The sequence below is a fragment of the Opisthocomus hoazin genome, chromosome 4 (assembly GCF_030867145.1).
Source record: "Opisthocomus hoazin isolate bOpiHoa1 chromosome 4, bOpiHoa1.hap1, whole genome shotgun sequence".
In the NCBI taxonomy this organism is placed as follows: Eukaryota; Metazoa; Chordata; class Aves; order Opisthocomiformes; family Opisthocomidae; genus Opisthocomus; species Opisthocomus hoazin.
The window spans coordinates 86,917,951-86,938,471 of NC_134417.1; the positions used below are offsets into that span (position 1 = coordinate 86,917,951).

At 37.1% G+C, this 20,521-nt stretch overlaps 1 protein-coding gene across 18 annotated transcripts in view; it reads left to right on the forward strand.

The window, feature by feature from the left end:
• The window catches only part of KMT2C (lysine methyltransferase 2C), a 203,103-nt gene that overhangs the window by 84,467 nt on the left and 98,115 nt on the right, over positions 1-20,521 (forward strand). For all 18 annotated transcript variants that reach the window (XM_075419784.1, XM_075419792.1, XM_075419785.1 and 15 more), the window contains one exon: positions 1,196-1,305. In XM_075419784.1, coding sequence (XP_075275899.1) covers positions 1,196-1,305 — 110 coding nt within the window. The remainder of the gene's footprint in view (positions 1-1,195; positions 1,306-20,521) is intronic.

Below are 20,521 nucleotides of genomic sequence, written 5' to 3' on the forward strand. Positions count from 1 at the left end.
ATTTGCATGTTTCCAATGTCTGCAGGTTTTCTGTCAGAGAACTGTCTGGTTTGTCTTCTGCTCTTTCATTTTAATGGAACTTTTCTTATTACTCAGTTATGAATTACTTTTTCAGAAAGCATTTATGTCCAGATGCTTTGATGCCAGTAGTCTACTCATGTATTTTGCCTCAAAAATGGAAATGTATTTGTGCAATAATATAAATGTCATTCTTTCATAAGTGTGGAAACTCATTTCAAAGTCTAATTAAAAATGAAAAATAAAATTTAGTGGTTTATTCTAAATAGTTATACTATAGTGTGTGTGGATGGGTGGGGGAGTTTATCAGTCTAAATTTTTTAAAGTTATTATTTGTAGACGACTCTTCCCTGGCCCTTATAGAGATTTGTGGGGGAGTTTTTTTGTTGCTGAATGATTAGGTTCACCAAGTACCTAATTTGAACAGCTAATGTAAAGCATCGTTTTGAATCTACTCGAAAGCTGTCTCAGAATTCCTTTGGAAGTATGTATCCATTTACCTTGTTTGTCCCTGAACTGAACTAGAAAATTCTTTGAAGAGATACTTGTTGAATTCTGCAATTTCTGAATTGTTTTATTCTGTAGATAAACATTTCTGATTATATCTTTATAATGTGTTTGTTGTATTGACATAGTTTTCCCAGTCATTTCTATGGTGTTTCTGTTCATGCTGTGTTTTGAGCTTTTAAAAGTTTGGTGTAGAATACTAAAGCGGCATGTGAGCATGTTCTAAATTAACACACAGATCTGTATCCGGTCTTTGGGAATCGAAAGTCAAAAGTGCATATATAAACAAATGTTATCTGCAGGGAAATACAAGATTGAATGTAATTCTATGTGTGTGTCTTGCATACAAACATTGAGTATACACCCTACTGTTATGATAATATAATCAGGCATCTGAAAATTTGAAACAGATACACAAAATGTACTGAAATGAAGAGGGAGGTGTGTTATGTATCAAAAAAATTGCAGTATATTTAGTGTCTGATAGTAACTGCAGTATATTTAGTGTATGATAAGAAGGGCATTAAATGTTGCAACAAGAAAAACAGGAGAAAGAGAGACTGTTCATTGTATCTGGCAAGTATTTACTACTAGAACCAAGTTCCATACTTGCAGGAAGTGCCTGACAGAGCTGTGCAACCAAAGCTCTTTTTCTTTCGTAATGCATTAGGTCATTGCTGGGCTCATCACCGCTGTGCGGAGTGGTCATTGGGAGTCTGCCAGACTGAAGAGCAGCTATCGGTGAACGTGGACAAAGCTGTTGTCTCAGGGAGCACAGAAGTGAGTAAAAAGACTTGAATGCTCAATCTAGTAAGAAAATAGGGGTTGGGGGTGGAAAAAAACCTAGTAGATTATTACAATACAAGGTATGACCAAAAATAGCCACATACGGAGCTCTGAGCTCAGATTTATAATAAAGTTTCTTTGGACAGGTTTTCATGATAAAATCTACTCTTGCAATTTGTTAAAAAAGACTTAAGGAGTTGCATGGAATATATCATTAATTCCTTCTGAGATAACTAGAATATAGAAAGTACCTGGCTGATGAAAACAAAATACAGATAAAAGAGAAGTTTAATTCACGTTAGCAAATGCCTCAGTAGGTAGTGGAAATACTTATTTTGCCAGTTTGTATTCTGAAATTATATGACTCTAATATAGTAAAAAATTTCTCAATTAGTTTCATACCAGTATAGGAAAACTAGTGTTTACTACAAACCCTATGTTGTTACTTTAAATATTGATAGAAATACATTTATAAATATTTATACTTTTAGTTTGAAAGGATAATGTATTTGGAAAAGTAGGTAACTTTGAAAAGCATGGACTCCTTCTGGTTTCATATTCTGATATCATTTTGAAATGATGAGGAGACCTATTTCGTTGTTTTTACCATGTGTAGCTATATTTTTTGTTGTATTTAATCATGTCTGGTAGATTATTTATTAATTTTAGTTTTTTTCTATATTAATCAGCCATGCTATCAACAAATCTGTGTAAATTTTGCTGGTTTTCCCATGATCATGCTTAGGCTTATTTTTACTTGATACTTGAAGTTTTGCGTGCATTATATTAAAATAAAAAAGATGCAGAAGATACCAGTAAATGCTCTCCATTGTGTGGACTGAAAAGCTGCTTTAAACCAGTCTTTCAATACAAGCCATATAATATAGCTTTCCTTGTGCCTTCTACTTTTACATATACTCATATTGAATAAATGCTTTGCCTTGAATAATTTAATTGATTTCTGTGTATCTGCTTTCAAAATAGGAGGCTATTCAGAATGAATGAACCTGACAGTATTAAGTTCTAAATGAGCTTGAAGTTGTTAAAGTATTTGTGTGTGTGTGTGCATGTGTAAAAAAATTATGAAAAGAATTGAAAGAACATTCAAAATTGGATACTTTTTTTTTTCTTTTTTTTTTAATTTCCCTGCTGAAAAGTTTTCATCTCATTGGTTTTGGCTGATGATGGTGGCTTGTACTCATTTTATGATCAGCTTGTTCCCATCTGTAGTCACTTCCATTATGATATTTCGGTTTCTAACAGAAATCCTCACCGCAGTGTCCAAGCTTATATTTTGCTCTATTGAATTTCACCGTTCCTATTATTTCAGTTCCATTTCTTTCTGTATGGTACCTTGCTTCTCCGCTGTGCCTCAGGGTGATGGTGCCTTACTGTCACGTCGTTAATACAGTTAAACTTTTGTGTAGATTTTTATAAATGCAAATATTTAAATAAGAGTTCTTCAAGAATCCCAGATCTCTCTGGTGTGATAGTTTCCATTTCAGCCCTGTCTTTTCATGTGCTGCTCTGTAGCTTCTCTACTAATCTTTTCCAATTCTGCAAATAATTTTTAGATACCACCGTTGCACGTTCCAGGGTAATGCAGAGAGATGAGAGAAATATGAATTAAGTGCCATTCTGCATATATTCTATTCAATCTTTGCTGAAACCGTTGAGAAACTTTCTTTGCTGTAATACAACAGTCAGCCAGCAAAGAATGACGTTTTGGTTATTCTCTTTTATCCTTCTTGTGACATCCCCGGGGAGAGCAGAGTAAAAGCCTAACTGTGATTGATTCTAGAGGAACAGCCTAGACAAAATGGGGCATCTTTATCCCACGATCACACTGGGGAATTTTTTGCTTTTATTTTTTTTCCCAGAAATAAGGAGCAAACTCTTCTGTAGTTCTCTGTTGCTGACCGTGGAGCAGCAATGTGGGGGTTGCTCAAAGAGTTTGTGTGTAACTGGTTTGGAGCCCAAGTAGTCCTGTGTTTGCTTGTGTCTGGACTGTAGTGCTTGGTAATAATTTTTCCACTGCTTTTTAACTTTTCACTAAGCTGAAGAGACACAAAACATATAAGGTGCTGGTTATCCTGTGTGATAGTGGAAAAGCTTAAGGGAAGAAATTTTATTTGCACGAGATATTTTTAAAAGTTTTGAGGTGAAAGGTATAGCAATTAATTTAATGTATGTTTTTGCGTTTACAGCTGCTTGTGCTTTGCTTTTGCTAAAATTTTGGTTGTCTTTCTGATGTGATGTTACTACATTTTAAAAGTAAACTTTCTATTTGAATGTTCTCAATACTGTTGGCAATGAAAATGCGAGTATGTGCTCAGGGCGTACAGAAAAATAGTTTAAGTAAAAACAAGCTGTATGCTGTTTCCTCTACTTGCCACCAAATTTGCTTTGGGTTTTTTTTGTTGTTGTTGTTTGCTTGGTTGGAGGTTTCTGTCTTCTTGGAAATCCCTCTGGCATGGCATGGGTTTATGGTGTGGTCTGCAGCATTGACATCTTTCCTTAGCTGGGAAAGTACGTGTTCTTTTCTTTATGTTCATGTACAGATTAATTTTTGACATGTAGAAAGCTTATTCTTGATAGTGTAGTCTGTTGGTTTAGGTCTTTTAATTTGTGGGGAGCATTTTGGGCCTGTTCTTACCTTGAGGGTTTCTTTAATTTGTAAGTTACATTCGTGTTTCTCATTAGTTAGGCTGCCTGTTGTTTGCAAATCTGTTTTAACTGGATATGACAGTGTTTCTCATTACTCTGTTTACCAGTTGAGATGTCCATTTGGCTTCATTGAACTTGTGATTGCATTAATAAAGCTTGTGTGGACATATTTCATTGACCTGTTCCAAAGTATGTATGTTGATTCATTTTGGTTTTATTCTTGCCCCGCGTTTGCCAGAGGTTTAAAATACAATACTATAGAGATCTCTATATCTGTGCATGTTTCACAAAATACCCTGCTTAGTGTGTCTGCCTTCTTCAGTTCTTTCTTTTGATTCACTCATTTTGAAGGCCTGGCAAAGACATCTGACCAGTTTGTTCCACATTTTTGTGTCTAGACATAGATGGGTTCTCTGACTTTCTTTCAAAGTCTTGGGTTTGCCTCTCTTTAATACTAATGAGCACACATACATATAGCTGTGTATCTGAGGTGTTTGAAATCTTGTGCGTTATGTTGCTTTATAACAGCTGACAAACAGAAGCTGGAATGTACAGTGAAGTTCTTGGTAGTAGATGTGCTGTAGCCCTTATAGGTGGTGTAGGTGACTCATTTCATCTCTTTGCTTGGCTTGCTTACCTCACGTGTCTCAGCAAGTGAAAGTCATGGACGTTCTCAGAACCACTTTCTGAGTTTAAAAAGTCATAAGGAGGAACTGGTGATCCAGGTGAGAATTTTAGTGTCAGAGCTTTTCTCAAGATGACTGTTAAGAATTCACATACTTTCTTCTGGAGCTTCCACAGTATGTGTGGAAGTTGAAGAGCTTGAACATCCAGACACGGCAGTCCCTTCCCCCACTACTTTAATAGGTTTTCATGGGATTTTGGAGTATTTTTGTTTCAAGTTTTGAAAGAAAAAGAACTCTTTGGAATATAGACAGGGGGAGATAAAACTTCCAGTGTTTTGCTTGACCCAAAACTTCACTAAATTGCTTATAATTCATAAGTGCTGTGCTCAGTACATAAAAATTACCATAGTAAAACAGCTCTCATATTGTCAGGTTTATGAAGATAGACTTCCATCAGTAATGTGTTTCTACAGATATTTGGGGTAAGATGCAAAGACAGTGTGAAATGGAGACTTAGTAAAATAAACTAAGCAAAGGAAGATGATTGAACAGAAATTAGAGTTTTTGCTGAAAATAAAAATAAACACGGCTAAGCGGAGTTTGCAGCTTTTTCTTGTATTTCTGGCTTCAGTCTTATGCTTTCTTAGCTATGCTGTTTTTTGATACTTGGAAGAGTGAACTTACTGGCATTACCATTTAAAATAGAGGCCTTTACGTCTTGCATCGGCTCAGCTTTTAATAAGAGTGGCTTCTGAAATATTTTCAGGTGTTTTTAAATACTGCTGTATAATTTCCTTGTTTATTTTGCATGTATTGAGAAGGTGGCTGGCTGTTTACAGTTAACTGAGGAATTAAGTTTACTACTTGTCTGCCTATATTGTCTAGCCATAGCTCTTCTGTATGCTACAAAGTCCCAAATAAGGCGGGCTGTTTTTTCTCACCAATATGTAAGTAGCTCAATTCAAGAAGTGAATTTAAGGAAGACTCAGTAGACAATGTTTTTGAACCACTTTTGGACAAACTGTGCGCAAGAAAGGAATGCAATAGTAAATATTCTAGCCAGCTTTCTCTTTTGATAAGATGTAGAAAGCAGTTTACAAGCCTGGGAGAATTTGTCAAGGACACTAAAGTCAAAGAAAACAATGCTGGTGGAAACCAAGGAGGTTCCTATTTACTTAAAGACTGAATAGGGAAAGCATGATAGTAATGAAGTGCCTAAGGCAGTCATTCCAAAATACTGTATTATTCTGTTTCCATTTTATAAAATGTGGATTTCTGTTTTCTTTAAAATTCTGTATAGCTCTTTGCATATTTATTTACTTCACAGCTTTCATTTTTCCAGTAATAGTCAAAGTGTTTTTTCAGGACCTGCAGCCAGACAGCTGAAAAATTTCTGTCGTCTTCTCCCACCCATCCACTTCTTTTTAGTTAATCAGGGCAGTATCTTCTCTCTGTACAAGGCAGCTGTTTGCAGCTCCTGTTGAGTTTCTGCAGGCTGTGTTTGGCGTGTTTTCATTCCTCAGAACTGTAGGAGTTGTTGCTTTGCATAGAGGCAAGCTAATCAATAGTATCTTGCCTTGTTCCAAACTCAAATGGTCTGCTGTTTTGACACTCCTCTCTCCTGTAAGCCCTTTTCACATGGTAACGCAATCTTGAAAATTTTTGTGAAGGCAGCTTCCCTTGAGTTGTGTCACCAGAGACAGGAGATTGGTTGGTTTGTAGATGCTTCCAAGTTGGGGCTGTGTTACAAGGCTTGCGTATTAAAATATCTCACTCAGATTGTTTCTTAAAGCTCTTTCCATCTACAATTTTTTAATTCTTTGCTCAAGACTCGATTCTAGCATGATACTTACCGAGCTAAAATGTAAAGAAGTAAATTGAGGGGAAAGTTCGGAGGCATTGAAATGTTTATACTTTTTTTTGAAAGTGTTTGTCTGTATTTTCAATGTATCTTCACCCCTTAGCCTCAGCATAGTTCTCATCTTGCTGAGACTTGTCTGTGTTTTTAGTGGTATGCATTTATGTTTGCTTGTGCTGCTTTAAGGTGAAAGCTGATTTGGCTAAATTGATACTTCCTTTTGTTTTTTCTGTATGTAAAGATAAGCATCGACATATTAATATTCTGTTAACTTTATACACTGTGGGAGATTGTGTCTGTTTAGCCATAGGTGTTTTTAAGCTAGTTTTATTTTTTGTCCACATAAAAACTGTGTGTGAATAATGGCGTCGATGTTTAGATGACAGAATCCTGAAGATAAGAATGGTGTTGGGTTTATAGCTGTCTCAACCTCGCTGAACAGAGCACATAGCAATGGCTTTTTTTTGAGATGGAGTGCAGGATTTGCAACTCCTTGATGCTCTAAAAGCTCCCTTCTTCCTTTTTCATTATTGGAAGAGCTAGTAGTTCTTAAAGCCAGGGGAAAATGCATAAAGTACATCATCTATCATAATTTATACCATTTCTTGGCAGAGTCCTCTGGATTTGCCCATTTTTCAAGGAGAAGCTTCGTAATGTGATACTAAATAAGCATCTCTGGTGTTCAGAAGTTCCTCTCCCAACTCTTGAGTATTTTACAGTACCTTTGCGTGCACAAGGCACTTGGCTTCTCTCCATCTCCCTTCACTGCAGCTTGGGAGTGACTACCTGGCTGCTCTGTTGGAGTGGCTTCTGATTTTATCTCACTGAGGGTTGGTTTTTTTTTTCCTGTAGTTGCTTTTGTCTTGCAACTGAGGAAGGAAGTACTGCAGGAAGTATTCTTCCAAAATAACTTGTCCACTTTTTTTATGCTTGCTGTGTCTTAGAGAACTCTAGGACAGAAAGTGCTAGAGAAAGACTAGAGGAATAGTGACGTATGTCTCATCAAGAAGACACTTCTGTATGCTTTTGGTCAGTTGAGTATTTTCATTCAGTTCCTAGCAGGTTTCAGAAATACTGTAAGAGTTTGGCGGGGGGGGCCATGAGGTATTTCAGTTTTCCATGAATTTCCCTCTTATTGTTTTGGAGTATTTGTAGAGATTTATAGCCATTTCTCTGCTGCTGATGATGAGCTTTGTACTCCAAGGAAAGGTGTAGTGACTAAAGGTGCCACTTTGGTGACACTTTGACACTGTAAATTTTCTTCCATGAATTACTCTGTTCCAGAAGGGTTTGGATTTTGGTCACCTAAAGCCAGATCATTTGTGTCTTGGAGAACGTGAATCAGGCTGTTCTCACAGCGTGTTAATGACATCAGAAACGCCATGTGAGTTATTTTATAACTGTATTTTCCAAGTTCTGCAATGCATCCGTGGTGTCATAAAATTATAGTAGTTGGTTTTGGTTTACTGCGCACAATTCTTCCGGAACACCTTTGTACACCATAAACAATGTCAGTACAGCTTTGGTACATCTGTTCGGGTTCAAGAGCTGCCATGGGACCTGTAGGAGTGCTTAATTTTTTCCAGGTCCAGCACTTTGAGAACAATATTTGCCAGCTTATTAAGATTTACAACTTAATTCTCATTACTATTGTCACATGAACAATGGTTAAAGTATTCTTTTATTTGAACCAAAATAAGCTTTACCATGATGTACTGTTGTCCATTTGAAGTCATAGTCCTGTAGCAGCTGCTTTGGAAAGCAGACGTCAAAATAGAGGAACAAGGCATGGGGAAGAAGTGAGAACAAGCAGAGAAGAAGGAAGAAGGTTGATGTTTGACATTACTAGGATTATTGAAAACTTCACCCTTTCCTGTCTTCTTCTCACCTGTAATTGGACTCTAGGAGCCGAAGTAAATAAAGTGTGATTTAATATACTGTTTGCAAAAAAAACCACCACTGGCTTTTTGCCTGGTAGTTTTTAACCCTATAGTCACTTTTGCCAAATTTTTATGGTTTTTTACTTCAAATTATCCAGTAGGATTTTATGCATTCTCATTTTTCTTCTACAGTGAAACACAGAACAGAAAAAACTAAATTCCAGTTCTTACAGATAAAAAATTTCATTCCCTATCACAACACCTTTAAAACTACAGAGTTGAGGACTCAGCTTTCAAGAGACAGTTTTCAGTTTCCCCAGTGGTCTCATAGACCACATTTTCTAGTACAAAATAAAATACTTTTTTCTATATCCCTGCTGATATTTAAGAAAATGAAGTTAGAACTGAGTAAATGTGAATCAAGAACTCTAAGCTTCTCTGCTTCTAAGACGTTTTTGTAATTATTTTGACACGTGAAGTATGGATTCCTTGGGATCTAATTAGACTCCACACTTGGATGTGGATCTTTAGTGACGTATTTAAAATTTGAAAGGATTGCTGTGAAATAAAGTGGTCTGACTGAACAGTATGATCGTAAAGTGAGAGGCAGTAGCATGTGGAAGACGTGGCTAGTGTAAAGTCTGAACACTTTCAGTGAAAGAAGAGGTCTGAAATAGATTTTAATTTTGAATTTTCCATTTGTTGAGAAAAACAACTTCATTTGTTTTCCTAATGTTTCTGATGTAATTGTTGTTTGCTCATGAATGCTTTGATGCTTGACTAAGTCTGCATACATTACTGAAGGAGAGATAGTGTATAAGTGTTGAGTTGTGATAGTCTAGTTGAGATTTGCTGAGTGAATAGCTGATCTGTTTTTTGATTACTCCACCAGTTGTTAGATAGTACAAATCTGAAATATTAATCCACTCTCTGATGTGAGATGTGCTAGTATCATGAAGTAACGTTTCAAGTCAGCCAGTCAGCCAACCAGTGAAAAAAGAAGGGTATAAAAAGGCACAGTATTAAACAGAAACTATTTCATTAAAAACTTGTTTCCAAGATAATCTGACAATTATCAGGCTGTCTGACTTTGTGGCTATCCAATGTTTAATTTTAATGAAATGGATCATTTTCCACTTAATTTCCCATTATTTAACATATTTATTGTTAATTTCCAGTAAAGTTAGTACTATGGTTCAGCATGTTAAGGTCTTTGGAATTTTTTCTGGGTGGAGAAGTCTTTTATAAAAGTGAAGAAATACTTATTCCAAGGCTATATGACACATCCTCAATTTAGCACTTTTTTTTAAGTAGTATATCAAGAAACAGAACATGTTCCGTTCTTGAGAGACATAAAACACACTGTGCTGTTTAGGTGCTAATATACAGTAGAGTATCAATGTACCAAATGTTGGCCAAGCGTTGGATCTTTTTTCCTGAGGTTTTTCTTTTGATTTGCTTTGTCCTGAGCCTTCTGTGAAATAACAGCTGTGTTTGTATCCCTACCTTTTTGTTTCCAAATACATGAAAGAAAATACTGTGAATTTGTCTACATAGCAAGTAGTGTTGTCAGTGCACATTATAACTCGCCAATTAGAATCAAAGTGTGTCTTGTTCCTTCTTTGGTCCATAAGAAAGAAGTGTTAGAACTTAACCCCTGCCAGCTGTTGCAAAGGGGCAGTGGCTGGTGCCTGTATTGTAATATATGCATTTTAGGTTTATGTAATGAAGTTTATTCAGAGCAAGAAAGGCCTTTTCATAAACTCATTTTTTTCCAGTACATGAAAACAATTTCTGTTTCTTCGTTGCCTGGTTCTCCCTGCAATTTTGCAGACCTGAAAAGACGCACAGCGTCATTTCTGGCAGGTGGATCTACGTGCAAGGTCTTTCCCATAACTGCATTTCTGGAACGTGGCAAATGAGGAGGGAGAAGACAGGTTACTTCGGCAGCCCAAACCTCCTTTCCTTAAGCTGGCTCATACGGCTTCGTGTGAAGGAAAGTGTTTGATTTTTCAGCCTCCCCTGTTCATTTATTTTTTTTTTTCTCCAGCTGCAGTGGTGCTGCTGGTTCCCTGCTGTGGTGCCAGGAGGCTGTTCTGTGGGAGCTTGCCCTGGGAGCGCTCCCTTGGCACCGGAGTTGGAAAGCAGAGTCAGCCTTAGAGTTTTCAGTCTGTGGGGTTTTTTTCAAGATGAACGCTTTGAAAAATGCACCTTTCTTGAACTCCAGATGTCAAATATGTAGGTACTAGAGTCAGGGAAGAGAGATTGTTGCCACAAAGATGTTTTTGAGAGGGTTTTGATGCTGAATAGACGATAGACATTGCAGATGCTGAGGGCAATCTGTGAGGTGTAGGAAGCAGACAGAATGGACCAGGGGCACAGAGAGAGACACAGAGAGAGGCAGCAATAGCCCAGAAATGAAAGCTGAGAAACATGAAAGGGCCTATGTTCCTGAAGGAATTTCCAGTGCAGGTTTCCTTTATTCAGTAACATTCACTGAAATAATTTACTGAAAGCTCTGAAGTGAAATTTAGTGTGTGTTCCAAACTGGTGAAGTGTGTTTCACAGAGACCTTTTCTTCCTTTTTGCATGACTTGAGTAGAAAACGCTTTTTTCATAATACGCCCAAGGAAATTCTCTATATTCTTTTTTCTCTTTTCCCCTCCGGGTGTCTTTCTTAAATGTTACCCTAAGCATTAAGGCAGTGACATACTAGTTCACATTGAGGTAGCACTCTGTTGCTGATTTCAAGAGCTTATGTTCTATGTGTACCAAGCTAATTTGGGGGCTCACATGTTAAAATCAGAGAGAACCGGATCTCCGAAGAGTGAAGAAAGCTCACTAAAGGAAAATTGTGCTGTCTCAAATCAAGATTGTACCTTCTTCCTCCGTTAGTGCTTCAGTTTGCTGGTGGGACTGACCCGTTTTGGTGCTCTGTTGGAGAACATAAGAATATGGATACTGGGGCTCTCCCTTTCTCCTGTCTGTCTATGCTCAGCAGCAGTAGCATAGTCCTTCAAGGTCTACGGAAGAAAGAACATGAAAATATAATTCCCCCAAATTTTACAAGTGAAACAGGAAAATAACAAAATGCTCTTTTAAAATTTTATTAAAATATTTACAAATTTATGTAAATTATTATCCCATTAATATTTTCGGCAGATAAGAAGGCTGGAGCTCTCCATATCTATTAAAAAAAGGCAGGAAAACCTACCCATCGTTTAGCAAGTATGCCAGCAGTAAGCCCATAGAAACTTACACAGGGAAGCACAGCAGCACTGCCTGTCTCCTCGCTTTTGTAGGTATTTGAATACATCCGTCATTTCCCTACCTTACTGCCACCTCACTCGTGGCTGCTTCTTATTTAAATATTTTATATTCAGTCTTTTGCATAGCTAATATGGATTGATCTGTTGGTTTTTCGAATGTTAGTGCTTAAGGGTCTAACTTTGGCTTTGTGTGATGGTGACCATTTATGAAAAAAAGACTAATCAGTCTTTTGTAGTTAATACTGGTTAGTTTTAGTCAAGGGCAGGTCCTCATTATGCTTTCAGCATTATAGAAATAAAAAGGCCTCTTCCTTGCCTTCAGAAGCTTGTGCTTTGGTAGGTAAAATGAGTAAGAGTAAAAAATACCCTTATGGAACAAGTAGTAGGTATATTTGCCGAGCTGTAGCGTGGGTTAGTGTTAGACAATTTACTCTAAGCTTGGTTTCCTAGCAGTTTGCCTTTCAAATAGGACTTTATTTAAGCATGTCTTTTAAATTTTTCATGGATGTGGGTCACATGCTTTTTTTTTGAAAGAAAGCTCTAAAAGTTCAGTCTCTTTAATGAATTTAGAGTTATAAAGTGGGTCTGATTATTCCAATCAAAAGCATGAGCACTGTTTTCCCTGCTAATATAAATTATATTATGGGTTTACGTTTGGGGTTTTCGCCCATCCTCAAAAAATCGTACAAACATATTTTAATTGAAAACTCAGGAGTGCTCACATTAGTCTGTTGGCATCAGTTTGCTTTTAAGCAGTAGCCTAAAATCTGCTTCTGAGATTGACATACTCAGCAGCTTGCAAAATCAAACCATTAGCAAAAAATAGTTTTGAACTCCCTAAAGATTTTGTTATTGACTTCCATTAGTGCGAGTTCTGTCCCAGAGTTGCAAATTGAGCATAAATATTGCAGGCATCAGTATGAAGGAGTCCCATTAATGCAGGTGTCCTTAAGTGGTTTTTTTAATAACATGGAACAAATCACTCATGAGACATCATATGAATTCTCACAAGTGTGGACCAACTGCCTTTCGTGTGCAAGTGCATAATGCTCAGTGATAAATACAGACATTACTTGCATTAAAGGTATTTTTTCTAGTGGTCTAGACTGCTACTGATAGTCAGCTCTTTATGTGAGAGAATTCATAGTAGTTATTTTCAGTTATCTAGTTGTCCTCTCTCTTCTGTAGATCTGACCTCGGAATAAAAACAAGGCAGACAATGGTAGGTCTGCTGCCAATAATGAACTTGTAGGTGTTCCATGAATCATAGTCATGATTGATATTAATAAGAAGAATCCTATTTAATAATAGTAATTGAAGCGCTGATGAAGTGGCAGGTTCTCAAATCGGCATTTCCCAGAAGTTTTTGTACTGGTGTGGTTTTTCTTCAGTGACGTTAATGTGTTCTTTCAAAGATGTCATGTTCCTCTTCAGTACATCAGGAGGGAAAAGTAGCTGTTATGAAATCAATCAATCAATCAATCAATAAATCTTTGCTTCCTGGAGCATCTAACATTGATAAAATAACTTGATAGACCCTAAATATATTGCAGGGACGTGGCTCGCTTCAGATACAATGAGAATACATGCATTCAATCTGCAATCTAGACAATTTTTGTAATAGAACTACAGGTATTTCCGCATCTAGCCTTTTCATTTCCAATTTTTAATTCATAAAATGATATTTCCTTCTGTTTAAAAAAATCTTCTCCCCACTCTGCTTCTGTATGTAATTACCTTGCAAAGAACTGGGAAGAGTGGCAGATTCTGCAGCGTAAATAGTGAATTTGGATCTAAATAAGCTGCTGTCAAATATCCAAGCAGATATTGGTTGTTGGGTTTTTTCCCTTTCAGTTACTGCAGGTTGTTATGGCAATATTAGGTGTTATTTGTATGGTATTTCTAGGGACATGTGTTGACAAATCATAAACCTTTAAAAGCAAATGGAGACTTTTAGAGAAATAATGCAAGAAGTCAGTTCAGTTGCTGTCATCATTCTTTTAGCTTTGTGAGGAAAACGCTGATTTTCCAAAATATAGATGGATTTGATACATTGAGTAGGTAAGAGTTTCAGGTTTTCCAAATGTCGTACCAGGTGAGTTTTTTTAATGAGAGTAACTTGAAATAGATGGTGAATTGTTGAGGAGACTGTTGCCGTTACGCATCTATCATGTTAGAATGTGACCTGGGCACCCCGGGAATGTTTGCTTTCTGGCAGATGTAAAATATTGTGATAGATAAATCCCCCAGTAAAGGTCGGACCTGGCAGGAATACTCACTCATCTGAGAAACTAAAAGGTCAGAATAGTCAAGAAGCTGGTAAGACTAGAAGCTGAGCATCACAGTAACATATGGTTGTACTTCCACTCTTGAATTTTACGTGAGCCTGTTGTGTTTGGTACTTCTGGAAGTTTGTTTCTGTTGGTGAGTGCACTGTTACAGTCTTACACGCCAATTCAGTGTTTTGCAGCCTTCACTAAACTCCTTTAATTGAAATAAATCCATTTTCTGGTAAACCATCTTTTGCCTTATGGGTGTTTTTAGTAAAGTATTTATTTATCCTTGTTATCTTAACACTACCACGGAATTAGGATGATCATCTGATGCTAAGATTTCCATGCCATCAGATTAAATTGGTTTAGAAAACAGTGATGGTATCTTGATTGTTTTAACCATCCAAACAGTTTATCTAATACTACTGGACCAGTCACATGAATTAGCTGAGCAGCCTGTATCTCTTGAAGAGTTTATTTGTAGATGATTATGAGTAAGCCTAGGAATCACAGTGAAGTAGACTTTCCACTGTGTTTGCGTGTGGAAAGTCTGTGTTTAGGACTTGTAACCTTGCTGTGGACTTAGAGCCTGGTCTGTGTGGAGCAGCAGGAAAATGTGCTGTCCAGAGTGTAACACAGAATCCAGAATATGACTCAGAATCCCAGGCTGGCTCCTGCTCTTTCTCCAGGCCCATGTTTTTTGTTGACCCAAATTATTTCCCCTTCACTAGTTCTGATGTATTATTCATGTTATTTCAATGCGATTTGACTTTTGATAAAAGAATGGGATTTCCCCATTTTACTCTAAACATTGTGAGAAAAACCTTTTAGGACATTATTCCAGTCCTAGTTTAGCTGTAACTAGATAAGAATAAAATATCAAAACCTCCTTGGCCTGTCATTAGAGATTAAGGAGAAGCCTTGTGAAGAAACAGGGCTGTGCTTCGTTTGTCTCTATGCTACATATGAAACAGAAGCTTCGTCTAATTGTTTATGCCTTACTCCTTCAAGAGTGTAAGAAGCCTGTTATACACAGCAACATTAAAAACCGCACAGAAACTTGTAGTGGAGAAAAGGAATTTTAATGTAGAAGAGACCAGGTGGGAATTGGTGCTGGAACAGAAGTAAAAATGTACACTTACTGAGGGAATCTGTGACATATAAAGCATAACACTATTTCCTGGCAGTTCTTTCCATTCGATGGCACTAATATCTCTATAATTAAGAGCAATGGAAGTATTTAGAGGAAAACTGTATACTGTTATAAACCATTCTTTTTATAATGGAACAGCTGTAATTTCTACCAATGGAACAAACTATATTATAAGAAAATGATTATTAGTTTAAAATGCAAAGTTAAATGAATGCAAAATTAACAAACAGATGGTGAAGAATTATTGTGTTTTATTTTACTCCTGGGTAAAAGGGCTCATGCATGATTGTAAAAATGTCATCACACTTCGTAAACCTGAAAGCAAACAGAATTTGCAGTTGTGCACATCTGTTTTGGGACACTGCTAAAGGGTTAGACGAATCAATGTTGTTTTCAAATAAGGGTATTCATCAAAAGGATATCATTTACTTAACAGTTATGGCTTCTGCTAAGCATCAGACTTAATGTTCTGTGGAATTCATTACAAAATTTGGCAGCTTTCTTCACAAGCTACTGAGGCAGCATGCTGCAAAACAAAATGAACGGCCCCTTCTTTTCCTCCCCTCCCTGAACCCCAGAACAACAGCTGAATTATCTGCTAAATGTTTGACCAGTAATTTCAGGATTTTTAAGTTCTAGGTCAAGATGTCGCACTTCATGATGCTTGCCCAAGAAATGTCAGTGATGGAATAGGATGGAAGGATGAGGGGCTTATTTGTTTATTTCAGTAGCTAGTAAATTAAAGAAAGGACATGTAATGTTTGGGAGACCATGTTTTCGGAGGAGGAATGGGAGAAATATGTGTAAGCGACTAATTTAGTCAAATTGAAAAAAACCTAAGAGCCCCAGCCAGATAAAACATGTGAAGCTTTTATTAGAAAAGAAATTATATTAATGTTTCAAGCTGGTAGTTTCAAAGTATGCCATCTAATTGCTTTATTTGAGCTCAATTTACAAAAATTAGTGAACTGAAGATGTAGGATTTTGTTTACAATGACTCTATGCCATTTGGAGAGCGCAATTTAGGAACAGCCAAGGAAATAGGAATTATGAACAATAAGGTACTGATTGCAGTCAGTGGGGAAGGAATACTAAGGAGGTGCTCACTAATGAGGAAGGTATTAAAGGCAGGAAATTCTTGTATTTTTTTTATGTCTGTACATAATCCAGAGTTCCTTGTCACCCCATCCCTACTATTACCTTGTAAATTAGGTGTATCATTGAGTATATATAGTGACTTTTGCTGACATGAACTTTCTGTTAAACTGAGTTAATATATCTAAAAAATTTTTGTTAAAAGAATGCATTATTAAGACTCTAAAATCAAACATACGAAGTTAGATTGTGCCAAAAGACAGGTTGTCTGCACACAATTAGTATCTTTTGCACACAATTAATGTCCTTTGTGTGTGTACCTGATTAGGCAGTCTTTAATTGTATGATCACATGCAGAACATCTAGTGCCTAGTTCAGTCTGTAGGATGGACGTAATGTAAAACCTCTTCAACATTACTTTTTTTCACTGTTGTTCAATGTGTAGGTATGTAGACTATTCAAATATTGCTGACACAAAAGAATTACTTATTCCCATGTGAGTTTTTCCATGCTATTTCTGCTATAATAAACATGTGAATAATTTGTCTATAACATTTTCCAAATAGCAGATTTATGTGGCCTTTTTATGCACCTTGGGCTCCATTTTCTGAAAGAGAAGCTGAATTATTTTTTTTTTTACATAAAAATATCTGCTAATTTGGATGGCAAATTAAAAAATACTCAGACAATTACAAAGGTGTGCTGATACTGCAGTTCTTGCTTCATTCTGTTGGATTTGTGAGTGCATAGTCTATGCATAAATCAAGACTGTATTTTTAGGGGAGGGGGAACCACCAAGCTTTTAAAAGTAAGGTTAAGGACTTAAAAAAACTTAAGATAGATTTTACTTAGTGCCCTGCCCAATATCACAAAGGAGCTCTATGAAAGAAGTGAAACTAGAATGGTTTTGCAGGTTGTCAATGAGTTACCATAGCTATGTAGTTTTTTTCTCCTGCAAGCAATCCACAACTTTTTTTCAATACATACATCTCCCCCTCTACAAGTTAAGCACAGGCCTAGAAGTAACAGGTTTCTTTAATGCAGAGACTCCTTTTCAGAGGTCTATTTTATGCACTAAATCCATGTTTGATCTGCAGTCCTGTTTGTGTTTTAATGTACATATGTAGTTATAGTTGTGCATACGTGTGTCTGTTCATTCCTTTATCTGTGTCTCTGTGTACATTTGCTGCCTCGTAATTATCCGACTATCATTTCCTTGCATCAGATAAAACAGAGGAAAAGGCAGACCTCCGAAACTGCAGGTTTTAAACCTTTATGGCTACACACAGACCTCTGCTATTTGAGCTGGCTAAGTGATAGCAATACAGCACTAGGAGTCAGAGGACATCATAGTTTTCCTCCTTGTAGTCTTCATCCAATTTCAGTTACCTCAGACTTTGGACTTTTTGTTCAAGCTGATTTTTGAGCCAATTGCACTTTTCCTCACTCTTCCTGCATCCCACCTCCTTAACCTTTCTATTCCCTTTCCCCAGGTTCCTTTGGAGATCTGTCCTTTCACTGCTTCCTGTGTCTTAGCACATCAGTTCCCTCAGCTCTTTATCCAATTTTAGTGCCCACTTTTAGTTAATCGATCCTTGAAATTTCATCCCTGCTCCTCCTCAGCTTCCATCTCAAGCAATGGTTTCTCCTCCCAGTCTCAATCAGACTCGCTCACACCGTGTAGTTACTCGCTTTTGTCTCTCTGACCCATATTTGTCCATCTGCCTGTGTACTGGATACTCTCATTCCCCAGCTGATTTAAGTGATAGTAGTATCAAGAGTCTTGGGGATGTCTGCTTTCCATTCCAGTGGCTTATTGTGCTTAGGCTTAGAGTATTTATTACAGACTTCCTCTCTCTAATCCTTGTCATACTGAAGCAATCTTTGCAGAAGGTACATGTAGCCCAATCAGTGCTAGAAATTGGAGAGGATCAGTCGCGATCAATGAGAGTAGATTTGTCTGTGATTTTTCACTGACAAACTTCTGGAAGTGTTTTATGTTAAAAAAATAGTTTTGTCAAACTTGGTCACATCTGGATAGATCTGCAGGGTAAGTGCAAAAGTTGCATCCCCCACGATAAAATTCCTGCCAAATTGTAAGTCCTGTGATTGAGGTTCTTTTTTAAGATGAGCAAAATGTTTTTCTTACTGACTTTTCTATTCTCAGAAATTGCTGGAAAATTTTGACTAAGTGTTCCAAAAGTATTTAAGATAATTTAGGCGTGTGTTATGTGAAGCTTTAGCCCAACTTTTGATTGTTCCGAAAACTTATGTGAATAGAACAGAATTTACATGGAAGTCTTTACAAGCAGTACCCATTTGTACCCCTTCATTGATACTGTCACACAGACAAAACCTTTGGTGTGGACTTAGCTGTGTTACCAACAGAGAATTTTTGTCAACATGGTTTAGACAGGCTTCAGCTCAGGACTGTCATCTAAATTTAGACTTCCCTGTGGACGTGTCTACCTGCGAGCTCTGCTTAAATTCCAATGATTGGCAGTGAAAATCTGGCCGGTATTGTCAATGGAGCCTGAAAATGGACACCCAGTGTTTGGTCAACTGATTGCAATGAACTAAACTCCATAAAATTACTAAGTCTCTATTAAGTGTAATGGGAGCTTAAACATTTGGCTTGTACATAGACAGGAAATTTGAAGCCTGAAGTTTAGATGTCCTCGTCTCAAGCCTTCTGTTGTTTGGAAGCACAATGTGACTGCATCAGCCGTAAACTCTCCTTTCACTGAATTTCTATTGAATGGCTTTGCACATGTAATTGTGCCAGCCTAGCTGTAGCTACAGAGGATCCATGGGGTAGACATAACTTACAGAGTACTTAAGCCACTTCAGAATCCTTGGATGTGATTTAGGAACTTAGGATCCGTGCTGGATTAGATAGAAAGTTGACTTCATCCCAGTATCTTCTGCAATGACCAGTAACAGATGTCTAGAGAAGATCATTAAACAAACAAGCATGTAGCAGTTTCCCCCAATTATTTTTTTTCAAGCCTCCAACAATTTGTGGCTCAGACTGTGCTCTGCCAACAAAAAGAAATGTCTGCACATACTTCTCAAGACCTTCTGAGCATGAATCAAACGCAACTGGCACAATAGTCTGTTTTCTGAGCCTGCCAAAAAGCAGCCGTAAGCCAAAGCTGATGATTTCTGTTCTTGCCTTGTTTGTCCTGAAGTTGCTGATGCTGAAGCCTAATAATCACAATTTAAATTACATTAAACATTATTGACCTTCTCATTGTTGACATGCTAACTAAACGACAGGCTCATGTGTGCCTTTCTGTCATGGTGAATGGTAGATGAGAATTAAGGGAATAGTTGGTTGTTAGCTGTGGGGAAGCTTAGACTCACTCAAAACATTTACGTTATGGTAAATCTTGTAGAGAGCGACAAGGTAAATAAAAAAATGCTTTTCCTCTTGAAAATGTGAAAAAAGCAGCAAAAGCAGAGTTTGTGGAGTAAATCATATGCATGCAGTTATTCCACCAGCTTATATAATGATGGAGCAAATAGAACTTCAAGGCACACAAACCCTTCTGAGGAGCTTCTGAATAGACAGGGTTTGGGAACATTTCACATTATATGAGGAAGGACTGGTGCGCTATAAGATTTGCATGTTTGCCTCTACTTATTTCAGGTATCAAATAAAAAAGATGATTTCCTTTAGCAAACTTGCTTCTGTTGACCTATCACAACTATTATGAAAACACCCCTGCAAAACATGAATTGTTCCGATTTTTAGATGCCTTTATATCAAGACCATTTATTTAATGTAACTTTCTATAAAGGTGAAAAACGGAGGAAAATGGTGGGAAGGAGGAACAAAGTAGTGAGTTGCAAAGAGCCTGAAATTTCCACACTTGTAGGGACTTTGGCTTTATACCTTGATGACATATGTGGGGTCACTGATAGTGGTGTTTAGTCATCATCACTGGTATCTTCTTAGCTTTGTTCCTTATTCCTGTATAGATGACGGGGCAGATTCAGGACAGATGGAGTATCTAGTCAAGAATTCTGCGCTGGAAGACAGTCTTTCTCAGTCATGTGTTGAGCTTGGCCAAACGGCATCCCTTCTGGCTGACCATGTTTTTTCATATGGTTTTAGGAGCAAAACTTGATAGTTTGTTTCTACAATTGTGATTGTTGTTTTTTTAAACTTACTTCAGAGTACTTGGAGCATGAAGTGGACGCTATAGTAACGTTTTAATACATGCTGTCTCTGTTAAAAACATTTTAGTTTGAAATATAGTTACCAGAGAAAAACACAAATTTTAATTTCTTTAATTATGATATGTGTTAAGGATTGAGGAATAAAAATAACTGATTGAATTACTTGTTACAGATCTAAGTAATTTCCAAATTTGTGACATGATT